General features: G+C 37.9%; 1 protein-coding gene across 1 annotated transcript in view; it reads left to right on the top strand.

Moving 5' to 3' along the window:
- LOC306874378 (lipopolysaccharide-responsive and beige-like anchor protein) overlaps positions 1 to 26,386 on the top strand; it is a 270,819-nt gene extending 244,433 nt beyond the window's left edge. Inside the window, exons 48-56 of the mRNA XM_079424376.1 lie at positions 2,708 to 2,797; positions 9,266 to 9,443; positions 11,215 to 11,280; positions 13,158 to 13,313; positions 14,716 to 14,883; positions 17,380 to 17,481; positions 18,260 to 18,456; positions 23,257 to 23,408; positions 24,946 to 26,386. Of these exons, the coding sequence (XP_079280502.1) occupies positions 2,708 to 2,797; positions 9,266 to 9,443; positions 11,215 to 11,280; positions 13,158 to 13,313; positions 14,716 to 14,883; positions 17,380 to 17,481; positions 18,260 to 18,456; positions 23,257 to 23,408; positions 24,946 to 25,036 (1,200 nt within the window). The 3' untranslated portion in view covers positions 25,037 to 26,386. The remainder of the gene's footprint in view (positions 1 to 2,707; positions 2,798 to 9,265; positions 9,444 to 11,214; positions 11,281 to 13,157; positions 13,314 to 14,715; positions 14,884 to 17,379; positions 17,482 to 18,259; positions 18,457 to 23,256; positions 23,409 to 24,945) is intronic.
- Positions 26,387 to 27,188: the final 802 nt, after the last annotated feature.

Consider the following 27,188-nt stretch of genomic DNA (forward strand, 5'->3'; position numbering starts at 1 on the left):
GGATCTTCTCAGATGGGGTTGCGTGGAAATCAACTGCTGGGTTCTGGTTCTAGTTTTAGTTTTGCATCTTGCATATCAGGCCTGGTTTGGGCAGGGCTGGGATTTGTCAGTCTGAGCAGCTGAGTTTGGGTTTTTTGATGGCAAGCCGTGTGTGTGTAATTGCGTCTCTATGTATGTAGAACCCAATGTTCACACGTGTGTGCATGTATGTAGAGTATGGGGGTGTGGAATGTCTCATGGCAGATTAGGGTCACTCAGGAGACTGGGCCATGTTTACTCAGACGATGATTACTTCCTGTCTTTGCCCTGCTACCACAAAAAAAAAATGACAGGCACAAAGGGTTCCCTTTGCACATGAAATAAACACGCACACACATACACACAGTCCTTTCCTCCAATCAAGCCCACTTTTACTCAAGTCCGATACTAATCTGACCTTTAAAAGGCTTACATTTAAAGAGAAACCCTTCCCCCCAAAACCTCTTCTAAGTGTTCATAGGGAACTCATTATGCAAAATAAGAAAATTTGGTCACAGCTTGTTGTACAGCTAAATTGCCTTGTCAAGGGTTAGAGTAAATCAGGTGACTCATGGAGCATGACTGTGTGTGTATGTGTGAGTGTTTGTGTGTGTGTGCATGAATACGGGGCATTTCCATCATTTAAATGTGTAGAATGTAAAGAGACCTCATCAGATACGCACTAGTGCTCCTAAAGAGATTGGCCCCTCTAGCATGGCTAGCACCCATATAACCTTCTCTCCTCATTGGCTGGACGCTCTGACCTGAGAACTGCCTCATTCTACTGTGGCAGTAAATGTCAGGAGAGGATTTAATGAAGATGGGTCAGGTGCCTGGGCAAGACGCATCCACGTATTAGCTTAAACAAACAGTCCCAATGTGACACGCTCGACCTTAATCCTGTTTGCGATGCCAAATCCTGGGCCACATTTCTGTATCACATTAGTGAACTGGACACAGCATTATATAAAACAAGACGATCTGTTTGAGATCTCAGTGTATGATTGAATGGTTTATTTTTGATTATATTGTTTTATTTGACTTTATTTATTTAAAACATTTATTTATAGAATTTATTTGGTTTTATTTGATTTGCCTTGTTTAGATTTTTCCCTGATGATCTCTAGTGTAGACTTTTGGACCCCACTGTAAGTTTATTTCCTGAACAGTTAACACTTTTTTGCACAACAGTATGAATGGGCTGTACCTTTATCCCTCACATACTTGTTTTTGTTCCCCAAATTGAATATGCTATCTACTCTTACTAAGGTCTGTGAAACTACTGAACTATTGAAGTAAATGCCTTACACACAAATAGTGATCTGACTGAAACATCTCATACTGAATAGGTGACGCAATGTGGTTTTGCCAAACACTAAAGACTTGGTCAAGAAATGAAGAATTGATGCCACACAGAACAATTCCATTGCTTTTGAATAGAAATCAACCAATCATATAATTGAAACGAGGTGTCTTCCCTTGCGTGGCCTCTTCTGAACCCCGCTTCTTTAGAATGGTATTTCCAGACACAGTAGTCCTGTCATCTGTGTTCCATCAATGCCTCTAATGAGATCACTAGTGGATTTACACTATATAAAGAAGAGTTTGTGTGGTGGAGTCTATTGTTACCAGCAGAGTGGGCCGAACCAGATCAAAGCAGGAGAGTGGGATGAAGAAAGAGAGATGAAGAGCAGAATAAGAGTTAGAAACAGACGGAAAGGATTGATGTAAAGAAGTGCAGTCTGAGCGGAGTGGAAAAATAGAGAGGTGGAAGAGCGAAGAAATACAATGAGAGGGACGTGGAAAGCCTCCTGACTTCCTGATGCTTTCATGCATGCAGTTAGAGCAAGGGCAGTCAGATGAGAGCTGGGACATTTCTGGCATACCTCTCTCTCTCTCTTTAGTGTGGGATTATGACAGTTTCTCTATTGATTCATGAAAATCCCATCAGAGATCCCAAATGATCTAACATGCATCACACACAACTGAACTTGACCACAGAGTGATACTTGATGCACTGATGCAGTAAGGCCAAGAGATTAAATATTCATAAATTAACAATGGTTTTGGTGTCAGTAGAAAATTAGACACTACGTTTTTAATGCACTTTATAATTATTTGTTTATTGGCTTTATTTGTGGTACCAAGAGCCTTCCTTCTGTCTTATTGTTTAAAAACATCTCTGATTTAAAACAGCAGCAAAATTCTGTGAGTAAATTCAATCTGTCTGTGAAGTAAATAAACAGAACGAAAACTCAAATTGAGGGATTTTTTGGGTCATCACTCAAAAGTGTTCATGAAACCGTTTCTGTGATAGTTCTTATATTAAAATGTTTTAGTGAAAAATATGTATTTTAAAAGTAATATGATATATGTACATGTATTTTTGTGTGGCTTGATCCTCTCTCTAGTCTTTCTCGAGTGTACACACTCTTTTCTCTGCTTTAACACACTCTTACGCACAGAAATGCACAGAAATCCAGCCACGATGTAGCCCATTATTATGATCATTATTTCCGCCACTTTTCTTTTCTTACTTTTTTTCACATATACACACACACACACATTACTTTGTGTCTGTATTAGCTGATATTGTCCAGGGCAAGTTAGCCACTGTCTCAAGGTGACGTTTATAGTCCTATATCTCTTCATTAGTGCCACCATAACCCTGACTCTCTGTCTTTCTCAGGCTGTAGAGTCTCAAATCAGAAGTTTTGGACAGACACCCTGCCAGCTGCTAATTGAGCCCCACCCGCCACGCAGTTCTGCCATGCAGGTGGTGAGTAATGCACACACACACAAAACACTCTCACTGTCTAATTATCATCCTTAACATGCAGACATTCACAAATTTATCAACATGTCCATAAAACTGTTAAGATAAAGTCTACTGCACATCATGCCAGTGTACAGTGGGAAAAAAATATGATTTGATCCCCTGCTGATTTTGCACATTTGCCCACTGACAAAGAAATGATCAGTCTATAATTTTAATGATAGCTTTATTTGAACAGTGAGAGACAGAATAACAACAAAATAAATCCAGAAAAACACATTTTAAAAAGTTATAAATTGATTTGCATTTTAATGAGTCAAATAAGTATTTGATCCCCTATCAATCAGCAAGATTTCTGGCTCTATTAAAGGGAGTGTTCCTAATCTCAGCTTGTCACCTGTATAAAAGACAACCTGTCAACAGAAGCAATCAATCAATCAGATTCCAAACTCTCCACCATGTCCAAAGACCAAAGAGCTGTCCAAGGATGTCAGGGACAAGTAGACCCACTGTAGACCCACCTACACAAGGCTGGAATGGGCTACAAGACCATCGCCTAGCAGCTTGGTGAGAAGGTGACAACAGTTGGTGCTATTATTCGCAAATGGAAGAAACACGAACAATTGGTTGAACAAGAAAACAATTGGTAACACACTACGCTGTGAAGGAATGAAATCCTGCAGCACCTGCAAGGTCCCCCCTGCTCAAGAAAAAGCACATGTACAGGCCCGTCTGAAGTTTGGAGGGGGAGGAAAGCTCCATATGACCCCAAAAACACCATCCCCACCGTCAAACATGGAGGTGGAAACATTATGCTTTGGGGGTGTTTTTCTGCTAAGGGGACAGGACAACTGCACCATATCAAAGGAACGATGGACGAGGCCATGTACCGTCAGGGCCAGGGCATTGAAAATGGGTCGTGGATGGGTATTCCAGCATGACAATGACCCAAAACACTCGGCCAAGGCAACAAAGGAGTGGCTCAAGAAGAAGCACATTAAGGTCCTGGAGTGGCCTAGCCAGTCTCCAAACCTTAATCCCATAGAAACTCTGTGGAGGGAGCTGAAGGTTCGAGTTGCCAAACGTCAGCCTCGAAACCTTAATGACTTGGAGAGTATCTGCTACGAGGAGTGGGACAAAATCCCTCCTGAGATGTGTGCAACACATCTGTGATTGCCAACAAGGTTTTTGCCACCAAGTACTAAGTCATGTTTTGCCAAGGGGTCAAATTCTTATTTGACTCATTAAAATGCAAATCAGTTTGCAACTTTTTTTTAAATGCGTTTTTCTGGATTTTTTTTGTTGTTATTCTGTCTCTCACTGTTAAAATAAACCTATCATTAAAATTATAGACTGATCATTTCTTTGTCAGTGGGCAAACGTACAAAATCAGCAGGGGATCTTGATAATTGATAATAATCAATTGATATCACTCTTTATTTTTGTCAGGTTTCGTGGGATATTAGATAATAAGTTAGGTACAGCATAGGAACAATGAAAATAAATGTGCAGTTTTTTTTCTCTCTCTCTTCTTTTCTCTTAATTTGCTCTAAGCAGGACCCAGTGTCAAATGAATAAGCATTCCGTGCATTTCCACCACAGATAAAGGATTTCTGGATAAAAAAAAAAATGGCTTCACATTATGGCTTAGTGACACGTACTGATCTTGAACCAGGAAATACTAAACTAACATTTGATACTGGAATGTCAGTAATGTCATTGTCCACACCAAATAGTGTTCAAAACAACAACTCATTTTGCCGTAAAACAAAGCTAGATTGCATAAAATTGTGCCCATTATAACCATTCAATGCGATACCTCTTCGGTTCTTTATTTCTTTATTTATGCTGCATTGCTCATTCATTTTTCCTGTCGATCTAAAATAAAGTTGTTTGGACAGGGTAGGCAGAAATGTAGACAGTTCGGCTCTCATGTTGGTGGAAACACAGGCCAGGTCTGAGAGAGGTTTTGGTGGATCCATTTTTGGTGGAAAACAAGTTTGATAGCTGCCTGCTTAAATCATCCTGTTCACTATTTTATGCTTTACGAACCCACTACTCTGTCCTGTCCTCTTTCAGGAAAAGTATTGTGGTTAAGCGTAGAGCTCTGAGGTGATAGGGTCTTTAGTCTAGAAACTGAGAGACTGTGGGTGATAGCCTAGAAACCCCTATTAGCTGTGTATTTCTGTGGCGAGGACAACCCCTGCCTGCCTGTGTGGAAACAAACTCACGTACTCCACATGCAGGTATAGTTATAGGCTCAGAACACATTTTTGAACTGCTCAACAGTGGCACTAAGTAATTTGAACTAGCCTTTGAAAACACAACATGACACAACACACATCATAATAATCACATAATCCCAAGCACACAGTCCAATTTAGAGGAGAGTGTGCAAGTTTTTTTTTATGTACTTAGATTTAGAAATGATAGTTTTTATTTTGAAGTGAAAAAATAAAATTAGACCTTTGGGGTAAGTTGGACCCCAGTGGCACAGAAGGCCCCAAATGGCATGTCGTTATTAGTTTTATTATATCTTAAATAGAATACTTATAGTAATTCATGTGGTTGGTATTATTCAATAATCCAATGAATTAGATGTACATTTTAGACATCTTTGCTTTCACTAAACCCTACAGGTTAAGTCGGCGTTGATAGCCTTGTGGGCAGCTCGCCGGCATATAGCGTTGTTGCGCTACGGGCGTCCTGAGTTCAAATCCCGGCTCAAGGATCTTTCCCGTTTCCTCCCACCCCACTCTCCCACTTTGCTTCCTGTCATCTCTACACTGTCATATCGCAAAAAACGGCAAAAAAATCTATCTTAAAAGAAAAGCCTACATTTTAATTGAGTGAACTCATTTTGAATTCTTAGGGCCAGATTTACTGAACAGGGCATTAGAGTGCAATTCCATAAAAGCGCAGAGGGGGGGAATTTTGCGTGTGATTTACTGACAATGCACACATTAAAGAACACAGACGCAGCCAGATCATTTTCATAATGACCAGTGAAATCTTCCAAGAGCAGCGCAAATACCAGTAATGTGACGAGCGCAAACATTAGTAAATCCCGTTGCGTGATTCATTTTAATACTCTTTTTTAATAAATTTTGCATCTGAAAGGGAAACTCTTACAAATGCATATTCAATAAGGGCAGGCGCAAAAATAACTGTGTCTGTGCCTTTTCAGCGCTAATTCTTCACTGCACATCTTTAGTAAATCCTGACAGTACTATTTTAATGCCAAAAGACGGGTTGCACTGGCACAAGCTGTTAGTAAATCTGGCCCATAGTGTTGCTATTATGACATACCTTCAATTAAAACACAATTATATAATTGCTTTCTTGCTCCAAAAATAACCCCACTGTACCACTATTTTATTTGGCAACAAAAGCAGCATTTTAGAATTAGATGGTGACAAGACTATTTTTCTTCTGAAGTAACATAATTTCATGCAGTCCTGTATCTGGATTATACAGTGCCATTCTCTCTTTAATCCCTTCATCTCTCTTTCTCTCTCTGTCTATGCTTGCTTTTTTCTCTCTCTTCCATGTCTCCAGTAGATTAATGAGAGTAGATCCTCTGGTTAATGGCACTCACAGGCTGAACACTATTTAAGAGGTGCTAGCTGTCGGTCTAATTTACTGCAGGCTCGGGGTGTGCGATATATATCGTCTGCGATAATATCGTAATTGTTGTTTTAACGATGTGCAGTTTGACAATATCGAGTATTTTGCAAAAACCTAACAAAACACCTACGGAGTGCAGGCTCACATCAGCCTATGTGGTGATGAAGCGGGTTAAACGGTGCACATTTAGAGTGTGTTCTTTCACTGCATGATTCTGTCTATTAAAATGCATTAAGAATGATCGCAAAGTTGAAGATATGGGGGCAGAAAAAATATATTTTTACGTTTCATGCCGTTTTTTCTTCAAAAATAAGCACGATTACAAATGTGATATTGTTTATTGAACTGTTGTATAAAATCAATAAGTTAATATTAAGGGACTTATGTTTTAGACACCATATTGCCTGTTTTTGCTCCATTTCGCCGACAAAAAAATAATTCCAAACAGCTACAGCACTGTTTTGCGTCTCTGAGCAACATGACGGTGCTTCATTCCTGAATGAATCAACCATTAAATGATTTGGTTCATTCGCAATGACTCACTTATTACCAGTGACTTTCTGCTACCTACTGGTGGTTTTAATTTCACATTTAAAGTTTAGTTTCATTTTTAAAATAATTTTAAATATCAGTATTCAATGTTATATGTTTCAAATGTCAAATAATTATGCATTTATAACTGGTTAAAGCACTCCATGTCCCTCTGAGCTGCATTAAACAGTGTGTAAATACATCTAAATGCCATTCAGATGCAACTTCTGCAAAGATTAATTTTAAAGATTAAATTTATGATACTGGTTTCATTTGTTTGGTAAAAGCCTAAATGTGTATTATCTTAATTGACTGATTAAATGTAACAATTTGACTCAAAAGAGACACAAAATTGCTTTATTAAAGGTAAAAATCAATTTAAACTTAAATAAAAAGATTAATTAATCACTGATGTGAACTGACCACACAGAATATGAAGAATATCAAAACTGCAGCCGTCCACGGTAGTCAGATATCAGCACAATGACACACTCTGCAAAATATCGTCTAATTATCATTATCGAAAAAATCCTAAAAAATATCGAGATATCATTTTTTTTTCAATATCGCACACCCCTACTGCAGGCACACCAATTAGCCTGGTGTCTCCATACTGTGTCTAAAAATCACACACACGTCAGGATTAGACATCACAGACATAAAACATAAGGTTAGACTGGATTAGAGCACAGTTTTATGGTGACATACGAAGATATACAGTATGAGCTTATTTATAATAAAGCATATACATACACTTCCAACAATATTTATCTATTTTAAATTAGTTTATTTAGTCTATTAGTTTAAAATAGACTTTCTTAATGTGAAGTGATTAATTTGTGCTGTATAGAAACATGGTTATAAAGCAACAGCCAGTCAGATCGCTCATTGAGAGTGACAGTGCAGCTGCCCGGTCTGAACACTATCTCCAGTCTCTACAAACAGAGCCCTGCCTCACTGAGGAAGTCAACTTGATGGTTGGATGACTTTGCTGCCAAGCAATCAAACAGCTGTGTATGTGCATATACCTTTTAAGCTTCTCGTCATCTCCTGACCTGTGGAGTGGAACGCAGGAGAAAGCAGATTATAATGTTACTAATGGAGGTTGGAATATACTGTGGCAGCCTAAGGGAAAGTTCAGATTAATTTGAATTCTGCTATGATATTTAGCAGCCTTTACAGACTGTTTTTCTTCTGTTTATCTTGAACTCATTACCCAGGATTGGTAACTTAGTGTGCAATTTAGCCTAGCAGAAGCATTACTGGAATTCTCAGAGGTCCAGAAATGTCAAATATATCATTGAATTTTGTGAAATGAAAGTGTTTAGCTGCTTTGATCTCTCTCTCTCTCTCTCTCTCTCTCTCTCTCTCTCTCTCTCTCTCTCTCTCTCTCTCTCTCTCTCTCTCTCTCTCTCTTTCTTTCTCCCTATCTCTCCCCCTCTTTTCTCCAGCTTTAAATTACTTCAGCATCACATTTGATCTATTCATGAACTTCATCTCTATTCTGCAAAAAATATTGCTTATCTGGAATGATATATAGCAATACATGGCTAATATGGCTAATAACAGTCAGTGTGTAGGGCAGTGCCAATGCAATCATATACTGATATGATCACAGTTTTTATCACAAGGTTGTATTCAGATTATTGTATTGTTATTTATTTATTTTTTAGACCTATACCTGTATATATTGTACATTTATGTTATAATATATACTATAATATAATATAATATATAGTATATATTATATTATAGAAATATATTATTATATTATTAGTTATAATATAGAAATATATACATTTATTTAAAATATATAATTTTTATATATATATTTAATTTATTTATTTGTTCATATATAATGATAATCACGATAAGGAAATCAGAAGGAATTTAAAGATTCTTTAAAGACATTTCCACTAGCAATAATAATTTCATTACATTCACAACCTTTGAAAGCCAGTCATGAACAGCAATAAAAAAAATTGAAATCAATTGTACAGTTTTTGAGCTGATGCTCTGATGCTGATTTTGCAAATCTTATTACTGTGTTTTATCTGATAAAATGCAAATATTTCAGAATGAAAAAAAAGCTTTGGACCAGTTCCATCCAATCCAGTTATGATATTGTTATGTCTTAATAACCTCTGACCTCAAACCTCAAACGTTCTGTCTTTCGCTGCCTAATTTCCCATCTTCCTGCTTCCCTTCCAACTTTTCTCATTCTCTCTCCAACTATCACTCTCTTTGCCTCTACACTTCCTCGCTCCCTGCTGATGATGGCGCTCATGGACTCAACAGTATCTCCTTCTGCAGACCCCACTGATGTTCACAGAGCAGATGCAGCAGGATGTCATCATGGTACTCAAGTTCCCGTCAAACTCGCCTGTCACCCACGTGGCCGCCAACACACAGTCAGGCCTAACCAACGCAGCGGTCATCACAGTCACCGCCAACCGCCTCTTCACTGTCAACAAGTGGCACGGCCTCACTGGTGAGCAAAAACGATCAGACAGCAAGGTGTCTGGTGATGGATAAGGAGTGAATTAGTCTGTTGAATCATGTTATCTGTTCCTTTACACCCCTGACACTGGTTAGTTACTTTAACCAGGTTGCTCAACCCAATCTCAAAAGAAAATGTAACTATTTTATGAGATGATGATTTCATATGAATTCGTACAATGTGATTAAAACGGAAACATCCAATTTTTAGAAGAAAAAATCTAACTTTAAAAAAAAATCCAAATTTGAACCTAACTGTCATCATAAGCAGATCACATGAAAACATGCAAATTATATCAAACAAATTATCCACCAATACGCCAAAACATAAAATGCATGATGATGTTTATTTCCACACACTCTATAATGCAAACTTCACTAGCTTGATCCGTCTAAACTCTGGTTGTGTATAATCATCAGCTTCTTAGACACTGATGTCTCGGCCTGAACTAGATCAAATGTGACACTTCCTCTGCCGTGCATTCAGCTTCCTGTCCACCTCCATTCATCAGCCTCTTCTTCTTTTCCTTTTTTTTTCTTTATTGAAGATCAATCTAATTGAATACATTTTAAATGAATGTTTTCAGAAACAAAAAATGCTGTTTACCAAAAATACCCTTTTTTTAATGGTTTATATGAAAATCAATGTGTTTTTGATTTGTGATTTTGGAGAATTTGATGTTTCCCCATTCAAAGTGATAGGAGTTACACTTGCATACCTGAGAGGCATTTTAAAGATGGCATTTGAAACAATGCATGCAGAAACCGTGATATTAAGATATTTATTCGAAGGAAAATTAATGCAGGAATCGCATTTCAAACCACTTTCATATGTTTTTAAAATCAGATTTGAAAAAAATCAGATTTCATGTTTTGTTTTTTTTTGCTGTCCAGACTTTCAAAAACCCATCTGGATAATGTCTGGATTTGCAGAAAGTCGTATTTTTGCTGACAGTCTGAACAAGGCCATAGACAAGCAGGCAGAAACACATTCAGATACTATAGATAGGTAGCTAGGCAAGTAGATACCTGTAGATCGACAGACAGGATTGACCGACCAATAGACAGGTAGACAGACAAACAGACAGGAAGGTAGGTAGGTTTTCAGTGTAGACAGACAGACAGACAGGTTGGTAATTAGAGAGGTAGATCGATTGACAGACAGGTTTCTACAACTTTCACTTTGGAGCAGAAATCTGGCTTTAAACTCGAAAGAAATAAAGATTTGACATTTATTGTGATAATAATCTATCTGATATGAAAAAAAAATTGAGATAATTGTTTTGGGATATATCGCCCAACCCTACTCAAGAAATACCACTTCAAATAGAAAAAATAAATAAATAAAAAGGAGTAAAATCCAAGTCCTCATTCAATCCTGGATATATATTAGCCTATATTTTATATTATAAATTCTAAATGTCTGTCTTTGGTTAAGCTTAAATTCTCTATTTCCTTTCCTTGCTGTAATATTCACATGATCAATAACTTGTATTCTAAGGATAGAAGGATTACTTTTATGTATTAATTTAAAGTATTTTACTTTGGGATATTCTTAATTACCCCTCCTAATGGCATATTTGTTTTCAGCCAATAATAAAAAAAAATTGTTATATATTTATTTATTTTACAGAAGAGCAATGTTCTTTGTTTTGTTATTATTGTCCTTTGTCTGCTGTAGTAAATGACTGTGGATTGCCCTCTATAAATAAATGTCCTGATGGTACATAGTATTAAATCTATTTTTCATCTGTTTCTCTCAGGTCATCAAAGCTCTTCTGTGCAGGACCAGCAGTACCAGTTACCGGTTGAGATTGACCCTTTGATAGGTATGTGGCTTGTCAATCGTCAGTAGAGTGATTTGTGATTGGCTGTTGTGAGTTGCGAGGGCCTGGCCCGGCCCTTGGGAGGAGATGAGTGCTGTTTTTCACCCAGCCGCCATTCAGCTTCAGATCAACATTTGCATGCAAATTGGAAAGCAATGAGCTGTGGCTTAGCCTGTACATCATCAGCTCTCTCTCTCTCTCTTTCTCTGTCTCTCTGTCCTGTCAGACTGAATGAATATGAATGGTGTAATAATGTCTGATTGAAGCCGCGTGGCACACGCTGTCAGGACAATATGTCCTCCTCTCATCCCTCCGACCTGTTGATTAGGAAGAAAAAGAGGATAAAGGGATGAGAGAGGGAAGATATGTGATAACATATGGCCTTTCTGAAGTTTCTGTCTTTCCTCCTGTTCATCGTATATCTCAGCTCTCCTGCTGCTCATATTATTATACAGTATCATATGTCTCGCCCAATGTGTCTGTTTGTCACTTCACTATCGCCTTCCTGATCCTTACTCTTATTTGTGAGTGTCCTCTTTCTTACCTGTGCTCTCTCTCTACGCTTCCACCTCTGTCATCCTCTAATTCATTAAATCTGAATTCAAGCCTTCAGCAATCTAATATCATTATGAAATTCTTTTTATATACCATTTTTGTGAAGAGTCTTAAACAATTAAATAATATAATATAATATATGGCCAAACGACGTATATGGACACCAAAAAAAAAAGTATTTTGCATTTCATTTCCAAACCATTGGCAATAATAAGACATTCTGGTAAGGTTTTCCATTCTGTGTTGGAACATGACTTTGGAGACTTGCTTGCATTTTTACCAACCAAATAAATAAATGGGCATGAAATATTGATATAAGTTCTGTCTTCTGCTGTTTTATGTTTTCTTTCACAAATCATGTGCTCATATACAGTATTCCTGACAAATGTCGTATTTTCTCATTCTAATAGTGTAACATCTTTATAATCTTTTAGGAGGTTGTCAGGCATTCACTTATAAGACATTGTAGTAGACCTTTAGGGTCAAGACTCTTTATTTTTTCTCACCATCTCAAGGCCCCGATATACTTCAAACGAAGTTCGTTTTCGTTCTTCATTTGGGGGCAAAAATAAGTTTGAAAAGGCTGAGCGACGGTATACTGGTTTCAAACATTCCAATACCCCCGCACTACTGGAGGCGGGGTGTAGATTATGTGTCGCGACGCTCGCGCGTATAAAAAAATCGGGGGGAAAAATTGGATGGTCCTCACTGCAGAACACAAGATCCAGTGGGTGTGGTTGGATCTAGATCCAACTCCTCCCACCTTACATTTACCTAAACCTACCCGTCTCCACCCCCTGATCCCTAAACCCACCCATCCCCACCCCTAAAGCTACCCATCTCCACCCCTAAACCTACCAATCTCCACCCCCTAGATGTAGATCCAATCCCGCCCCCTGAATCTTTTTTCTGCAGTGAGGGGCTACTGGAAAAAGTTGCACGTCAAAGAAGGTGGAGTTCCAGAACACACCCACCGATTGCATAATCGCCACAGATCAATGGTAGCTCAAAGGTGTTTAGGAGCCAAAATTATCTCCCCCAGAAAGTTCGCTTTGGTGAGCTGTTTCGAACTGACGAAACGAACTGATTTTGTTCGAAATGACGTCATATCAGTTCGTTCTTCGATTTGGTTTGAAGTATATCGGGGCCTTAACTCCCTCTGTTAATGTCTCCACCACTCTGTGAATGTCCTTCCTTCTGTATCTCCCTCTTTAATCATTGCTTTATTTTTCTAAGATGTTTATATTTTTATCCACTTTACCCAATTATTTTCTAACCAAAAAGTAGTTAGTGCTTTTATAACAAGACTCTCTCTCTGTTTTCAGCCAATAATGTGGGCATTCACAGAAGGCAGATCTCCGATCTGTTAGATCAGAGCATCCATGTAAATGCTCAGTGTTTTGTCATCACGGCTGACAACCGCTTCATCCTGCTGTGTGGCTTCTGGGACAAGAGCTTCCGCATCTACTCCACTGATACAGGTAACCGCAATGACCCCCCAACCACCTCCACCACAGTACACAAAGGAAAGGGTCAAAAGTCACAAATGAGCCTGCAGACTGCGTTACAACTCCATCGTCCCGGGGCTCAGATAGCTTTCTCATCTCACGGATGGACCATGACATCTTCTCGCGGGAGGATGAGGCTCAGAACGCAAGTCACGCAAGCGGAACTTGAATTTAAATAGAATCACACCACACACAAACGCTCCCAAGCTCTGAGATATACACACACAAACACATAAAATCTGAGTAAAGGGGTTTTTCTCTTTAACGATTGGCTATGTTCAGACAAATCAGATTTTTCTCGAATTAGATCTTTTCAGGCAGACTTGGTGCACTATTAATTGCAAGGGATCAAATACTATTTGTGTGTCCAGACGTAACCAATCTATCTGTATGGGTTGTATTGGTAACGGTGTAGGTGTACCAATGTAGGGCTTTCAAAATGGTTGCAGGAAAAGGGGAGGTGCTTCACCTTACCAAATAAGTGCCTGTCAAGTCCTGGTGCAGAACTCACCCGTCGTCGCACAGGAAAAACTGGTATTGAGTTCTGTGCTGTAGTCATGGTCAGCTTCACTGTGCAGTAAGGGGTGTGGTGTCTTTTGGCATTTCCGTTATTGGTTTTGGCGTTATAGTTGTGTCGCGTAGAGAGTGAACATCCGTAAATGTCCAGTTGGAATCGCATTTCAAACCACTTTCATGTGTTTTTTAAATCAGATTTGAAAAAATCAGATTTCATGTTTTGTTTTGTTTTTGCTGTCCAGACTTTCAAAAACCCATCTGGATGATGTCTGGATTTGCAGAAAGTCGTATTTTTGCTGACAGTCTGAACAAGGCCATAGACAAGCAGGCAGAAACACATTCAGATACTATAGATAGGTAGCTAGGCAAGTAGATACCTGTAGATCGACAGACAGGATTGACCGACCAATAGACAGGTAGATAGACAAACAGACAGGAAGGTAGGTAGGTATTCAGTATAGACCAACAGACAGGTAGATGGGTGGGTATAGAGAATAGATAGACAGAGAGACAGACAGATAACGATTGCTGTTTTCTTACGCATATACAGACTTCAGCATGCACGTGCAGCACTCCAAAAGCAAATATTTAAAGTGCGGGAAGAATTGGGGAGTGTGTGAGCTCATCTGGTGTATGTAAACGACTCACCAGACAGCATCATCTCAGTAGAGTCATTCACTTACGCCCTGCAGGGAGTACTACACTGCAGACTGCTAACCCCATGAAGATATGCTCCAGAATCAGACCTTGAATCATGGAGGAAAAAATCATTATAAATATATATTGTGCATTGTACATACCCCCACTGCCTCACACTCTGCAGTAAGTGGTTTTATTCCTGTGTTGTGTGTGTTAACAGGTAAACTGACACAGATTGTGTTTGGCCATCTTGATGTGGTGACCTGTCTGGCCCGCTCAGAGTCATACATTGGTGGAGACTGTTACGTTCTGTCCGGCTCCAGAGACGCCACACTACTGCTCTGGTACTGGAACGGCAGGCACAGCAGCATCGGAGAGAACCCTGGAAGTAAGTTGTAAATATTTAACCACATACAGATGTGTGCGTTCATCCAAAAATTCAAATTGTCATTGTCTGGAAAAGAGCAACTTGCACATTCTGCTAAGTAACTCCTTTTGTGTTCCTCAAATGTCATGTTAATTTTCCAAATCCCCAACCAGCGCTTAGCAAACACACATAGGAAAAGCTTTCATTCAAGTGATGATATCAGTGCAGTGTAACAGTGTTAAAAGCACATTGTTCATACACATACATTCCAGTGTGTGTCTGTCAAGGCTGGTGTAATGATTTACAGCTTACTTTCAGAAGCTACAACTAGTTTCATCTGACCACAGCAGGTCTCTGCTCAGAAGATTGAGTTTCAGGCTAGTATCACACCATAAATGGAATCGGCCTGACTGTGTGTGTGTGTGTGTGTGAGTGAGTGAAAGTGGAGGCCAGAGGGCCACAGAGGGAGACAGTATATGTGACTCGGAGGTCTCCGGCTCAGTAGAGTTCAGTCCCATCTATCTGAGAGAGCGAGAGAACACTCAATAAAAGTGAAAAATGCCACGAGCTTCCCCTGTACACACTAACCATATGGCTGCAGTGCTGATCAAAGCACTCTACACACACACTCACAAAAACACACACATCCCCTTTGCTAATTTGGAGTTTTTGGATGCTCTGTGCTGTTAAGTGCTCTTATACAAATGGGACAGGATTTATGACTAATTGTGATTTGGGTAATGAGCGTCTAAAGATAAATACAACTGTAGGTTGATGGTTGACATTAGTGGCATTAAACAACCTAAGAGCCAGACCTTCGTCTAAAGTGAAATCAAACTGAATCTCTGGATTTGTTTTAATTTTTATTTATGACATTATATGTCTATCAATCTATCAGTAATAATACAGATTTAAGTTTCACAAGTCAAACATGATTCATGATTCTGCAGCATACACTCTATAAAATATCCAAATTACTTTTACAGCCGAAATCTATATACTGTCTGGTTACTAAATAGTGATAATTCCAGACATATTAATGTGAATTTGTGTTATTATACACAATGTTAGGTACTTTCTTTCTCTCTCTTTTTTATTTATTTATGTTGTTGTTCATTTCTTTCATTCGGACACAGTTCTTCATTTCAGGCAAGAATGAAGTTCAAGTATGATTTCATATACAGACATTCATGGCCTAATGGTTAGAGAGTCAGACTTGTAATCCAAAGGTTGCGGGTTCGAGTCTCGGGCCGGCAGGGATTGTAGGTGGGGGGAGTGAATGTACAGCACTCTCTCCCCCCTCAATGCCACGACTGAGGTGCCCTTGAGCAAGGCACTGAACCCCCAACTGCTCCCCGGGCGCTGCAGCATAAATGGCTGCCCACTGCTCCGGGTGTGTGTTCACGGTGTGTGTGTTCACTGCTGTGTGTGTGCACGTTGGATGGGTTAAATGCAGAGCACGAATTCCGAGTATGGGTCACCATACTTGGCAGTATGTCACTTCACTTCATTCCTAGGCTGTGTACAGTGGAGAATAGTTGGATTGATTCTGTTGACCACACTGCCATCTAGTGGCCAAATAATGCACAGCATTTTCATGAACCCTGATTTTTAAAACTAATTCTGTCTGATGCTCTTTCAGTTACAGATATTAATGCTTTTTTTCTTTCTAGAATTGTCTTGCATTTATGCATTCATTTTCTCTCTCTCTTTCTCCTATGGGTAAATGATACTCTCTAGTGTGTATTTTCAGTACAGATAAATAGTATACAGTATATAGGTATTAGATTGTAATCAGATGTTGTCCTAATGCAAACCAAATGGTGGCCAATGACGGGGAGGTTAAACGATACACCAATATATCAGTTTTATTGATCTTTTCAGGGCACAATCCGACATCAGGCTTTAATCCCTAGAGTTGTAGGGTATAACTCAAAGCTGAGACATTTAGGAAGTTTGCCACCTAATGAAACCTATACATCTACGCTGAGAGAGAGAGAGAGAGAGAGAGAGAGAGTGTGTGTGTCTGAGAAAGAGACAGAGAGAGGCCAGCTGGATTAAGACAATTAAATGTGTGTGACTTCTTTGTGTCTGGATAGAAAGAGAAATGATTAGATTATTAACTGTTATTTTTGGCGTTACCTGAACCATTCACACATTGTGAGAGACAGGTGTGTTGTGTGAGTGATATGGACAGAAAGCACACACACAAATGCTAGCAGAGCTCATTAGACTGATTACAGAAGAATACATGGATTGCAGAAGTGTACACACTGTAACACAGTTGCGAGTGTCTGATTGCAGTGATCACACACTCTAATTAAATTATTACAGAGTACACAACAATTAAAAAAACGAATTTAAACAATGTTGACAGCAGTGTTAAATATGCAAATGTAGTTATGTCTTGTCATTTATGGTTGTAATGTAGTGATTATTATTATTATTTTGTTAATTTTTCTATTGTATTTACTGTCTTCGATCATCAAGTCTGTGTGTGTGTGTGTCTCTCTCCAGCAGAATTTGTGACTCCCCGGGCAATTCTGACGGGTCATGATAGTGAAGTCACGTGTGTGAGTGTGTGTGCAGAGCTGGGACTGGTCATCAGTGGCTGCAGAGGTAAGTACACACTCATGAATTAACAATGATCGTAGAATTTGTTGGTTAATTAATTTTATTTAGTTAGTTCTATTTATTTTTGAATTGCTATGACATTTTCTATTTGTATTAATTCTCTATTTCATTTATTTGTTTGTTGTTGTTTAAATTTCTATGATTGGTTTTGCTTTCTGGGTCAAACTTGTATTTTTGCATGAGAACAGTACACATATAAATGTACTTTTACGAAACTGTCCATAGTCAGCATTATCAAATGAGTTCTTTAATATGAGCAAAATGTCTCATATACTTGAATGTTAATATTTCACATTTTAATCATGACAGAGACTTGAAAAATAGCTTGTTTTGTTTTTTTCAGATCAAAATGATGATCTGATGTTTTTATTAGTGTAATTAACACATCTCTAGATTTTTCACTTTCTTCCAACTTTTTATGTTACTTTTATGCCATAACTTTTTTATGCCAGTTATGAAAATACTTGGGCACTTAGTAGATCCCTAACTATTTGGACTATTTGTGAGAAAAAAAAGTGTATTTACCAATTCCTACGAGGCTAGCAATCATAATTCTTGAGATATCTTACCCTAAACATGACATCCTGGATAAGATGTTTTTTGACCTGGAAATTATAAATATGTCAGAGGCTGAAGAAATATGAAAATGTTAGAATCAACAGACCATTTTACGTCACAAATAACACATGAACAAGTCGGTGCAGCAGCACAATGTAATTCTGTTTGATTTGACCCTCGTGTGTCTATATGTGTCTGACAACAGAGGGTCCATGTCTTGTCCACTCTATGAACGGTGACCTGTTGAGGACTCTGGAGGGTCCAGACGGCTGTGTGCAACCACGTTTGGTTCTGTCCTCCACCGAGGGTCACTGTGTCATATATTATGACAAGGGCCGCTTCTGTGTGTTCAGCATCAATGGAAAACTGTTGGGCCATATGGAGGTGGAAGACAACATCAAGGTAAGCATGAGCATAAACTCCCATCTGTATAATTATTTGGGAATAGGAAGCAAGGGTAAAGGGTTGGGCAGCTCTTGCTTGTCTATTTGTCCCCCTTTTTTTACTCTTTCCATTTATTTTCTCAGACTCTGTGTTTTATCATGTCAGCTCTCTGGAGTGTGATTAAATGCTGGCATGATCTGCCTATGGGCCTCCTTCTTTCCTCTCTCCATCTCTCTTTCTTTTGGCTTCTGAACCCTATGGGTCCAGATCTGTCCTTTGATCTGCAGGGCTACGAAATGCCACTCAACTTGCATGTGTGCATGAGAGCGAGCAAGAGAGCGGTATGGCCAGCGGCAAGGCCTCCTGCATTAGAGGACACATTTGTCATTGGCGGGCAGAGCTCCCTAAAATCGTCGAGCTCTCTTTCCCCCCTTCCCGCTCCATCACTTTCTGTTTCCTCTGGGCCTGGGAAAATTCACAGAGCTCTGCGTCTGCCCGTCTCTCTCTCTGTCCTGCACACACATACCCACACCTGCATCCCATTTAACAGGCCAGCTCTGTTACGCGCTCCTCTGCTCTCTGCCGCTCCAAGCTTGATTAGTTTCCTCATTGTGTCCAGGTTCCATTTGTTTTCAATAAACAGCAGAGTCTGCAGTGACAGAGAAGAGGGGAGGCTCTGCTCTTTAACGCACTTATTATTCAACTAATATGACATAATGCAGGATCAGTCTGCGTCATTTTACACAGTGCTGATCCTGGAGTTATTTTGTACATATCTGTACTAATATTTAGTATTATGAGCAAAGATAAATCAGCAGTGCTCGTTGTACACTACCAATCAAAAGTTTAGGCTTTTCAAGAAATCAATACTTTTATTCAGCAAGGATGCACTAAACTGATCAAAATTGACAGTAAAGACAGTAAACATATTTGCATTCAAATTTCTATTTTAAATAAATGCTGTTTAAAAAAAAAACTTAAAAACATAAATGCTATTATATTTATCAGAGAATCCTGAATAAAGGTATCATTGTTTCCAAAAAAATGTTACGTAACAACCTATTTCAGCATTTATCAAATCAGCATGAAGGATCACGTGAGACTGAAGACTGGAGTAATGAAGATTTGGCTTTCTAATCACAGAAATAAATTACATCTCAAAATATATATAAAAATGAAAAACTTTTATAAAAAAAAAATTATATTATTTTACAATATCACTTGAAGATTGATCAATTGATCAAATAAATCCAGCCTTGATCGGCACAAGAAACCTCTTTCAAAAACATTGAAACATTGTATAGACCCTAAACTTTTGAATGGTAGTGACTTTCTAGATGATTTAATTGATTATTGTCCTTGTTCAACGCCAACACAATTTTTGGTATAATTGATCTAAGTCAGATGCAAGTCATTTTGAAAGGGTTCACAGCATAAGAGACTAAATTAGTTTATTTTGATTATCTGTTGTTCAAATAAAGCCGCAGGTACACTAGACTGGAGACTGGAAACACAAGCTCATGCTAATTTCACATTCTGCTGCGTACAAAAGTTCAAATTTGTTTAAAGCTGAACTGTACAATGAATGAGTCGTGGGACCAGTAGAGGTTCTAAACATCACAAATTGAAATTTTGGACAGACTCCAAATCTGGAAAAGTGGAGTAGATTTATGATTTATTTATGATTTATTGTTTATTAAAAACAGAAGCCCTAGCTTAGACCAATTTAATGTGATTGTAGCCTAAATCAGCTGAGCTTTGGGATTTTATTTATTTAGGTATTGTTTGTTAGTTATTTACTACAACAAAACAATACCCTTAATTTGAATAATACCCTCAATTTGAACACTATCTCCACCTCACCATTATTACTGCAAAATTGTCACAGTAACCAATCCCAAAATCAAAAGCAAGGGTGTTTTTGGCACATTTTAGTTTACTCATGTGATACACATGAAAAGTAGCAAAAAAAAATAATAAAAATTATATTACAGAAATATGATGTATTTATGATCCAGTCATTGCTCATTTCCAAGTCCTCAAATTCTCGTTACCCTTTCTAACATCAGTGTACACGAACAGACACACTACTGTAAGCTCCTCTCATGCCAGATGAAGTGTCATCTTTGTGACAGTGTGTGTGTTTGTGGAGAAGAGGGTGTGTGTGGTTTTGTGTTTGAGTGGTTTGCTGAGAAAGTGAGTCTTCATGCTGATGGTCTGACAGAACATTAATTTGGACAAGTAGAAATAATACATGAATGACTCTCTGGGGCCCACAACTGAGCGTCTGTCTGTTAGTAACCATTTTAGCAGACGTTTCCCGAGCCTTCGGCACATACGCAATGGAGTGCATTAAAGTCTTCATAAATTCAGTCTTTACTCGTGCCAGACATGTCCTGACCTAACACAGACAGATCATCGGATCAGGAGAAAAAAACACAGTGGGGCATCATCAACACAACCCTGTTGTTTAAAATCACGGCATGACTGTAAGTCAGATATCTGAGTCACGGCAGCCATCTTGGAGGATTCTGGAATGGCGGCCTGGGAGGAGACCACTGATTTATGATTCTGACCGAACCCGTTCTGCACCCTGGACATCTCTGCATCTCACAGACCCTTTTCCAGACCTGGTCCAGAGGGACCACCGTGAATGCTGGATTATGTACTGATATATTTTCTCAGACATCTTTGAAGTAATAAGACACATTCGAACAGAGGACTTAATTCATGTTGCAGCAATGACCAAACCTGCAATATCATTAAGTCACAGAATGAGTCACAGGGTGGAGTTTGAATCAATTTGAGAGTTTGAGATTATTCATATTAAGGACTTTTGGACACTCACTTGGATGAAAAACACTGATGAATCATTTGATTATTTGCCTGTCATTAAAGGAGACAGAGTTGTGACAGTCTCTGGTGATGCTTCCCTTCTGTGCGATTCTGATCGCGTATGTCTGTCGCAAGCTTCTGCTTTATATCACAACCGAAGTAAAGTGCTCAGGGGTTTGCCACAGTGTAACCTGAACCCTAATTACACACATCTCAGATACATCCAAAGCAAATCAAAAGAGAACACATGTACGCAAATGCACTCAGATCCCACCTGCTGTAACTGTCTGAGGTCTGCTGGACAGCGATCTAGCAGAACAGTCTCTGTGATTGATACTGGGTATTTCAGTCATGGGGAATGAGGAGAGTGTGTGAGCGTGTGTGTAAGAAAGAAGAGCAAGTTTGATCATTTATTTTGTTGCTTTTGTAGCTTATATGACTATGGTCGAGTTAAGAACATTGTGTTTTAATTGCTCAGTCTATTTATAACAATGAAATAATTATGAACAATAAAATCATTATGAAACCAAACTGTTCATGAAACCACAATAAAACAGTAGCAGTAATTAAGAATTGCTTTTTTTTTTGGAAAGGTGAAATTATATAAAATAAAAAGCTGCCTTCTGCAACATATTTGTATTTATCTTATTACAGGGTAATTAATAGTTTTACAGAAAAAGAAGAAAAAAAACAATAAAATCATTATAAAACACAAAACTGTTCATGAAACCGCAGTGAAAAGGTAACATGCAATAGTAGTAGTAGTAGTATTAATGATAATAATACTTTCTTTATTGTTATTAATAAAAACATACATTAAAATCTATGTAATTTATGTAAAACATGATATTCCACCCTTGCATTTATGGAAAATACTAAAGAACAAAATTAAATAGAGAAAAACAAGCATTTTTGTAAATGGACTTTTAAGTGAAAACCTAATAGGTCCTAAAATATAGCCCCTGTGACAACTAGCCCCAGTCTCCCCTACAGGAAGCCAAAGTTCTCCGTTCCATTCTAGATTCTGCTGTAAGTATCACCTGTTTTAGGACCTGAATTATAAATGATACATCAAAACGCTCTAAAGGAAAATAACCCGTTAATGCAGTTTGTCAGGCTTATATATTAAATCTAATTAATTACACTTAATAGCCACTTTGCAAACACACTGTCATTACAGCATCTTCTCCCACAAGAGTATGGAAGGGTGTGTGTGTGTGTGTGTGTGTGTGTGTGCGCGTGTGTGCGTGTGTGCGTGCGTGCGTGTGTGTGTGTGTAGTGAAAGAAAGAGTCCAGTGTGTTTGCTGTTCTATATTATCTGTGTTTCTCGTGGGACCTCTAAAGTGTTATACAGCCCATGTGCACACAGGAAAACCAGATGAACAGAATAAATCTCATACTCTGTCTGCCCTTCGCCGCAGGATACCACCGCTACAGCGGTTTAAGAAACAAACTGTTCGCCAGGTTGGCCCCGTGCATGCTGGGAAAGAAAGGGGCTTGTGAGGCTTTTGATTGGATGAGGCAGCCACTGGCAGAGCACACTCACTCTAAGGTCCACAGGGGTGTCAATAAACCCCTGTAATCACCGGTCAGCCGGATGCTCCAGACATTCATCACCTGCTACAAAGAGCTTATTCACTGAGCCGAGAGCAAAAAAAAGCATGTTTAAATCAAATTCTTATCATTGGTATTTATCATGGAGAAACATGAAAGGACGCTAAATGGTCGGGGGTCCTTTTGAGTGGTTAATTACTTTTAATAAGATTGTAAATGAAGTTATAACTGATAGACTTTACTGTATATTTACTGTGATGCCAAAATCTTTCATTCGTATTTGTATGACTTCTATTTCATCTAAAACTAAATGAACCCACTGCTTTGACTTGGAAAATGAAAAGCAGGAAATACTGACTGCATGTTTGACAAATTGATTGTCTTCTGTTTAACACAATGAATATCATGTTTGTTTGTTTTTTGTTCAAGGCGATGCTGCTAAGTAAAGATGGACAGTATCTGCTGTCTGGAGGAGATTCAGGAGTTCTCAGCGTGTGGCAGATCCATGATCTCAAACAGCTCTTCACTTACCCAGCATGTGATGCTGGAATACGCTCGATGGCTATGTCACATGACCAAAGGTAGCATACATGAAGACTCCAACTAAGTTCCTGTCCCTTTTCTAGATTAAAACACACTAATAACAATATCTCCGTTTTGACATATGGAAGCAAGGGATAATTGTAACACTTTGCAAAGACACAATTCACTCCAGTAGTTCATAGCAAAAAACACACATTTTCAACAATGGCCACAGATATTTAAAAAAATATATACATTTTATGTGAATTCATTCAAAATAGAGTAGTTTTGATTTGGAAATATTTGGGCATTATTTACAATAAATCAATTTCTACAATTTAAACCATTATCTTTTCATACACTATTCTTCAAAAGTCTGGAGTTAGACTCTTTAATATTATTTATTGATTTTGAAAAACGCTCTCTTATGCTCACCTAAGCTGCGTCAAAAATAATAAAAACTTTAATATTGGGAATATTATTAAAATTTAAAACAACTGTTTTCATATTTTAATATATTTAACAATTATCTATATTCCTGTGACGGCAACTCTGAATTTTCAGTAGCCCTTATTCCAGTAAGATTGGTCACATGATCCTTTAGAAATCATTCTGATATGACTTGGTGCTGAAAAAAAAAATACTATCAGTGTTGAAAACAGTTATGCTGTTTAATATGTTTGTGGAAACTAATGATCGACTTAATGCATCCTTACTGAATAACATTTATTTTACTGAGTATTTCTTTTACTCATCCTAAACTATTGAATGGTAGTGTATGTTTTAGAGTTGTTTCTGGTCTCATTTGCTACATTACAAAATCATCAGTTCCATTTGCTTCTTCCAGAAAAGGAACCAGTAAAAATTAATGGAATGTGAAAAATTCTAAATTGTTGTAATTGTACATGTACTGTAGGCTGAGGATATGTCTAGTGTTTGGGGATAACATGACACATAAGATACATTTTAGAGCCCCTTCATTTACTTCTAGTTTCTAGTTTTTATATCAGACTTGATTATGTTGTGTATTATTGGCATGAGTAATGATGTTTGAGACAAAAAGCCAAAGGTCTAAATAAAAACAAATGTCTAAATAAAAAATCTGGAATAAGCAGAAACCCAAATCTTACAGCTATCTTGGTCACACTTTATATTAGGTGGCCTTAACTACTATGTACTTACATCAAAAATTAGTACAATGTACTTATTGTGGTCATATTGTATTGCAAAACATGTCTGCTGCTATTGAGGTGGGATATGGGTAAGGTTAGGGACAGGTTTGGTGGTCTGGGTAGGTTTAAGGGTGGGTTAAGGTGTAAGTGATGGGTCAACAGTGTAATTATAAATGTAATTACAGAAATGAATTACAGATGTAATTACATATAGTTTTTTTTTAAACATAAGTACAATGTAAAAACATGTATGTACACAATAAGTGCATTGTTCCAAATGATTAATTTAAATGTAAGTACATAGTAGTTGAGGCCACCTAATATAAAGTGGGACCGCTATCTTTATTCTCCCATTAATGAACTGTCTAATATTTATCGCACATGTCTCTTTCTCCCTCTCTTTGTCCTCATCACTGCTGTGCAGGTGCATCATCACTGGGATGGCGTCTGGTAGCATTGTTCTGTTCTACAATGACTTCAACAGATGGCACCACGAGTACCAAACTAGATACTGACCCAGTGACGACACAGAGGGAACACAGCAAACATGACAAAGCCACCCTGCCACCGTTCATAAAGGCACTACCAATAGTCATGAATGTATTCTAAATATTTAAAGAAGCAAAACTATTTTTTAAAGATGGCATTGCTATATTTTGGAGATCTTATGGAATTTCTTACTATATAAATCCTAGGGGAGGGTTATATACCTAATATTTGGAGAAAAACAAATCTATTTTTAGCTGTAAAAGTCTATTTTCACCTTTGCTCTGAAAAAGACTGGTCTGAGTGGTCAGTAGCTAAATGACTTTATTGACACTTATTTATAGTGTCTATGGAGAGATGATTTTTTGTGTAACTTAGGGTGAGTGAGTTTGTTTTTGTTTGGGGTTTTTTTCCTTATTTTATGTGATTGTTTTGACAGGATGCCTGTAAACGTCATGATTTGTAGTTCAATAGTTTAGTTCCTGAAGCTGACAGGAAGCTGCCTCATTTTTTGGGGAGAAGTAAATTGCTCCGCTAAATAGAACTATTCGATTATATTCATAGATGACATAGATAGCTGTTTGCAGACATATCAAGGAATCCACTTTAAATTTTCACTTTTATGATGGAAAAGTGGCTTCTTTTCGAAGTTTTTTTGTCAGTGATTGTTTGTTAAACGTGAATGGACCTCTTATGTGATCATGTAATGATGTCACTTTATAAACTGAAGGGGCGGATTCTGCATATGAAGGGAGAGTAATTTCTAAATTATATTAATAATCTTCACGGTTGGTAAGAAGTGATTTGGGGTGTGTTTGTATCTATCTTTTTTGTGTTTATTGTGAGTTCCATATCTAAGTGTTCCAGAACTAAGCAATTTTTTTACTTTTCTTTGAGGAGATGCAAGTGATAACAATAGAGGGAGAAGAGCAAAAAATATTCATATCTATTTAAAGTGTCATCAAATAGACTTTTTGAAATTTCACCATTGTGCTTTTACCCTTAGTGTATGCAGACGTGAATGTGGGCAGAGCGTAATATTATGATACTAGCATCTGTTAGATGAGATCAAAACTAAACTTGGAAGAAAGAAATTACAATATTTCACTATGTATTATTACTCAAACAGCTCAAAATATAACCCCATAGATTACACTCAGGGCAAGCAGGGGTCTGTCAAATTACAAAGAAGTCTACTGTGGTGTGATTCTGATGTTGACAAATTCTGTCTGATTTGTTTTTAATAGCTGTTGCCATCATTACTGTTATATCGTGTTATATCTTAGTAAAATGGCAATCAGATTGGAACGAGTGTCATATGACGTGTGTAATGAACTCAAAACAATAAAATGGCATTTTGTACCAATAAAAAAGGTTTCAAATAATTGATTTTTTGTAATAACCTAATGTAATAATAACCCTGCTTAAATATTTTAAGAAACTGGCAGAATTACCGGTTACCAAGTTCATTAGGCAGCAATAAATCACATGCAGTATTTTGTGCGTCCGCTAGAGCTCAGTATAGCTCAGCTGGGACAACATATACACCTGATTCAGTTTATTAGCTCAAATAGTACAAACTACAAGAAAATCCTAATGAGGGTGTCAGACAAAGGAGACATTTTGATGATATAACAGGTTAACTGAAGATATAAAGTTGATCAGTGAAGTTATTCAGTGTCTGCTTGTACAAATGTTGTGATTTTTATTTATTTTACAATCATTTTGGCACTAATTTTAGAATCTTGACGTGTTTTTTCAAAATAAAACCTTCACTTGTAACACTGGCTGTCCAATGTTCAAAATGATGCATTGTGCATTTATATCAGAAACCTTGCACTTGCAGAATTATTGGTTCAAATAACTCATGAAGTATCATAGGAACAATAATTTAGATCAACCTACACGCAAGAGACCAGTAGTTTCACCGTGTAACTGGTCATACTATTATTAAATATTGTTGCACAAAATAATACACATTTTATTATAGTCCTACATGTTAATACATCACTATAAAAACACTAGAGAGGATACTTCAGACAGGGTTTCATATGGCGGCGTGTTGTTTGCTCTGAGTGTAATGCTGTGTTTGTAGAATGCTAGCACTTCAAGCAGACAATGTGCATGTAAACAAAAACAGAATAATGAGACTACAGTGTATAATGAGATCATTAGTGATAC

The sequence above is a fragment of the Barbus barbus genome (genome assembly GCF_936440315.1).
Source record: "Barbus barbus genome assembly, chromosome: 8".
Classification (NCBI taxonomy): domain Eukaryota; kingdom Metazoa; phylum Chordata; class Actinopteri; order Cypriniformes; family Cyprinidae; genus Barbus; species Barbus barbus.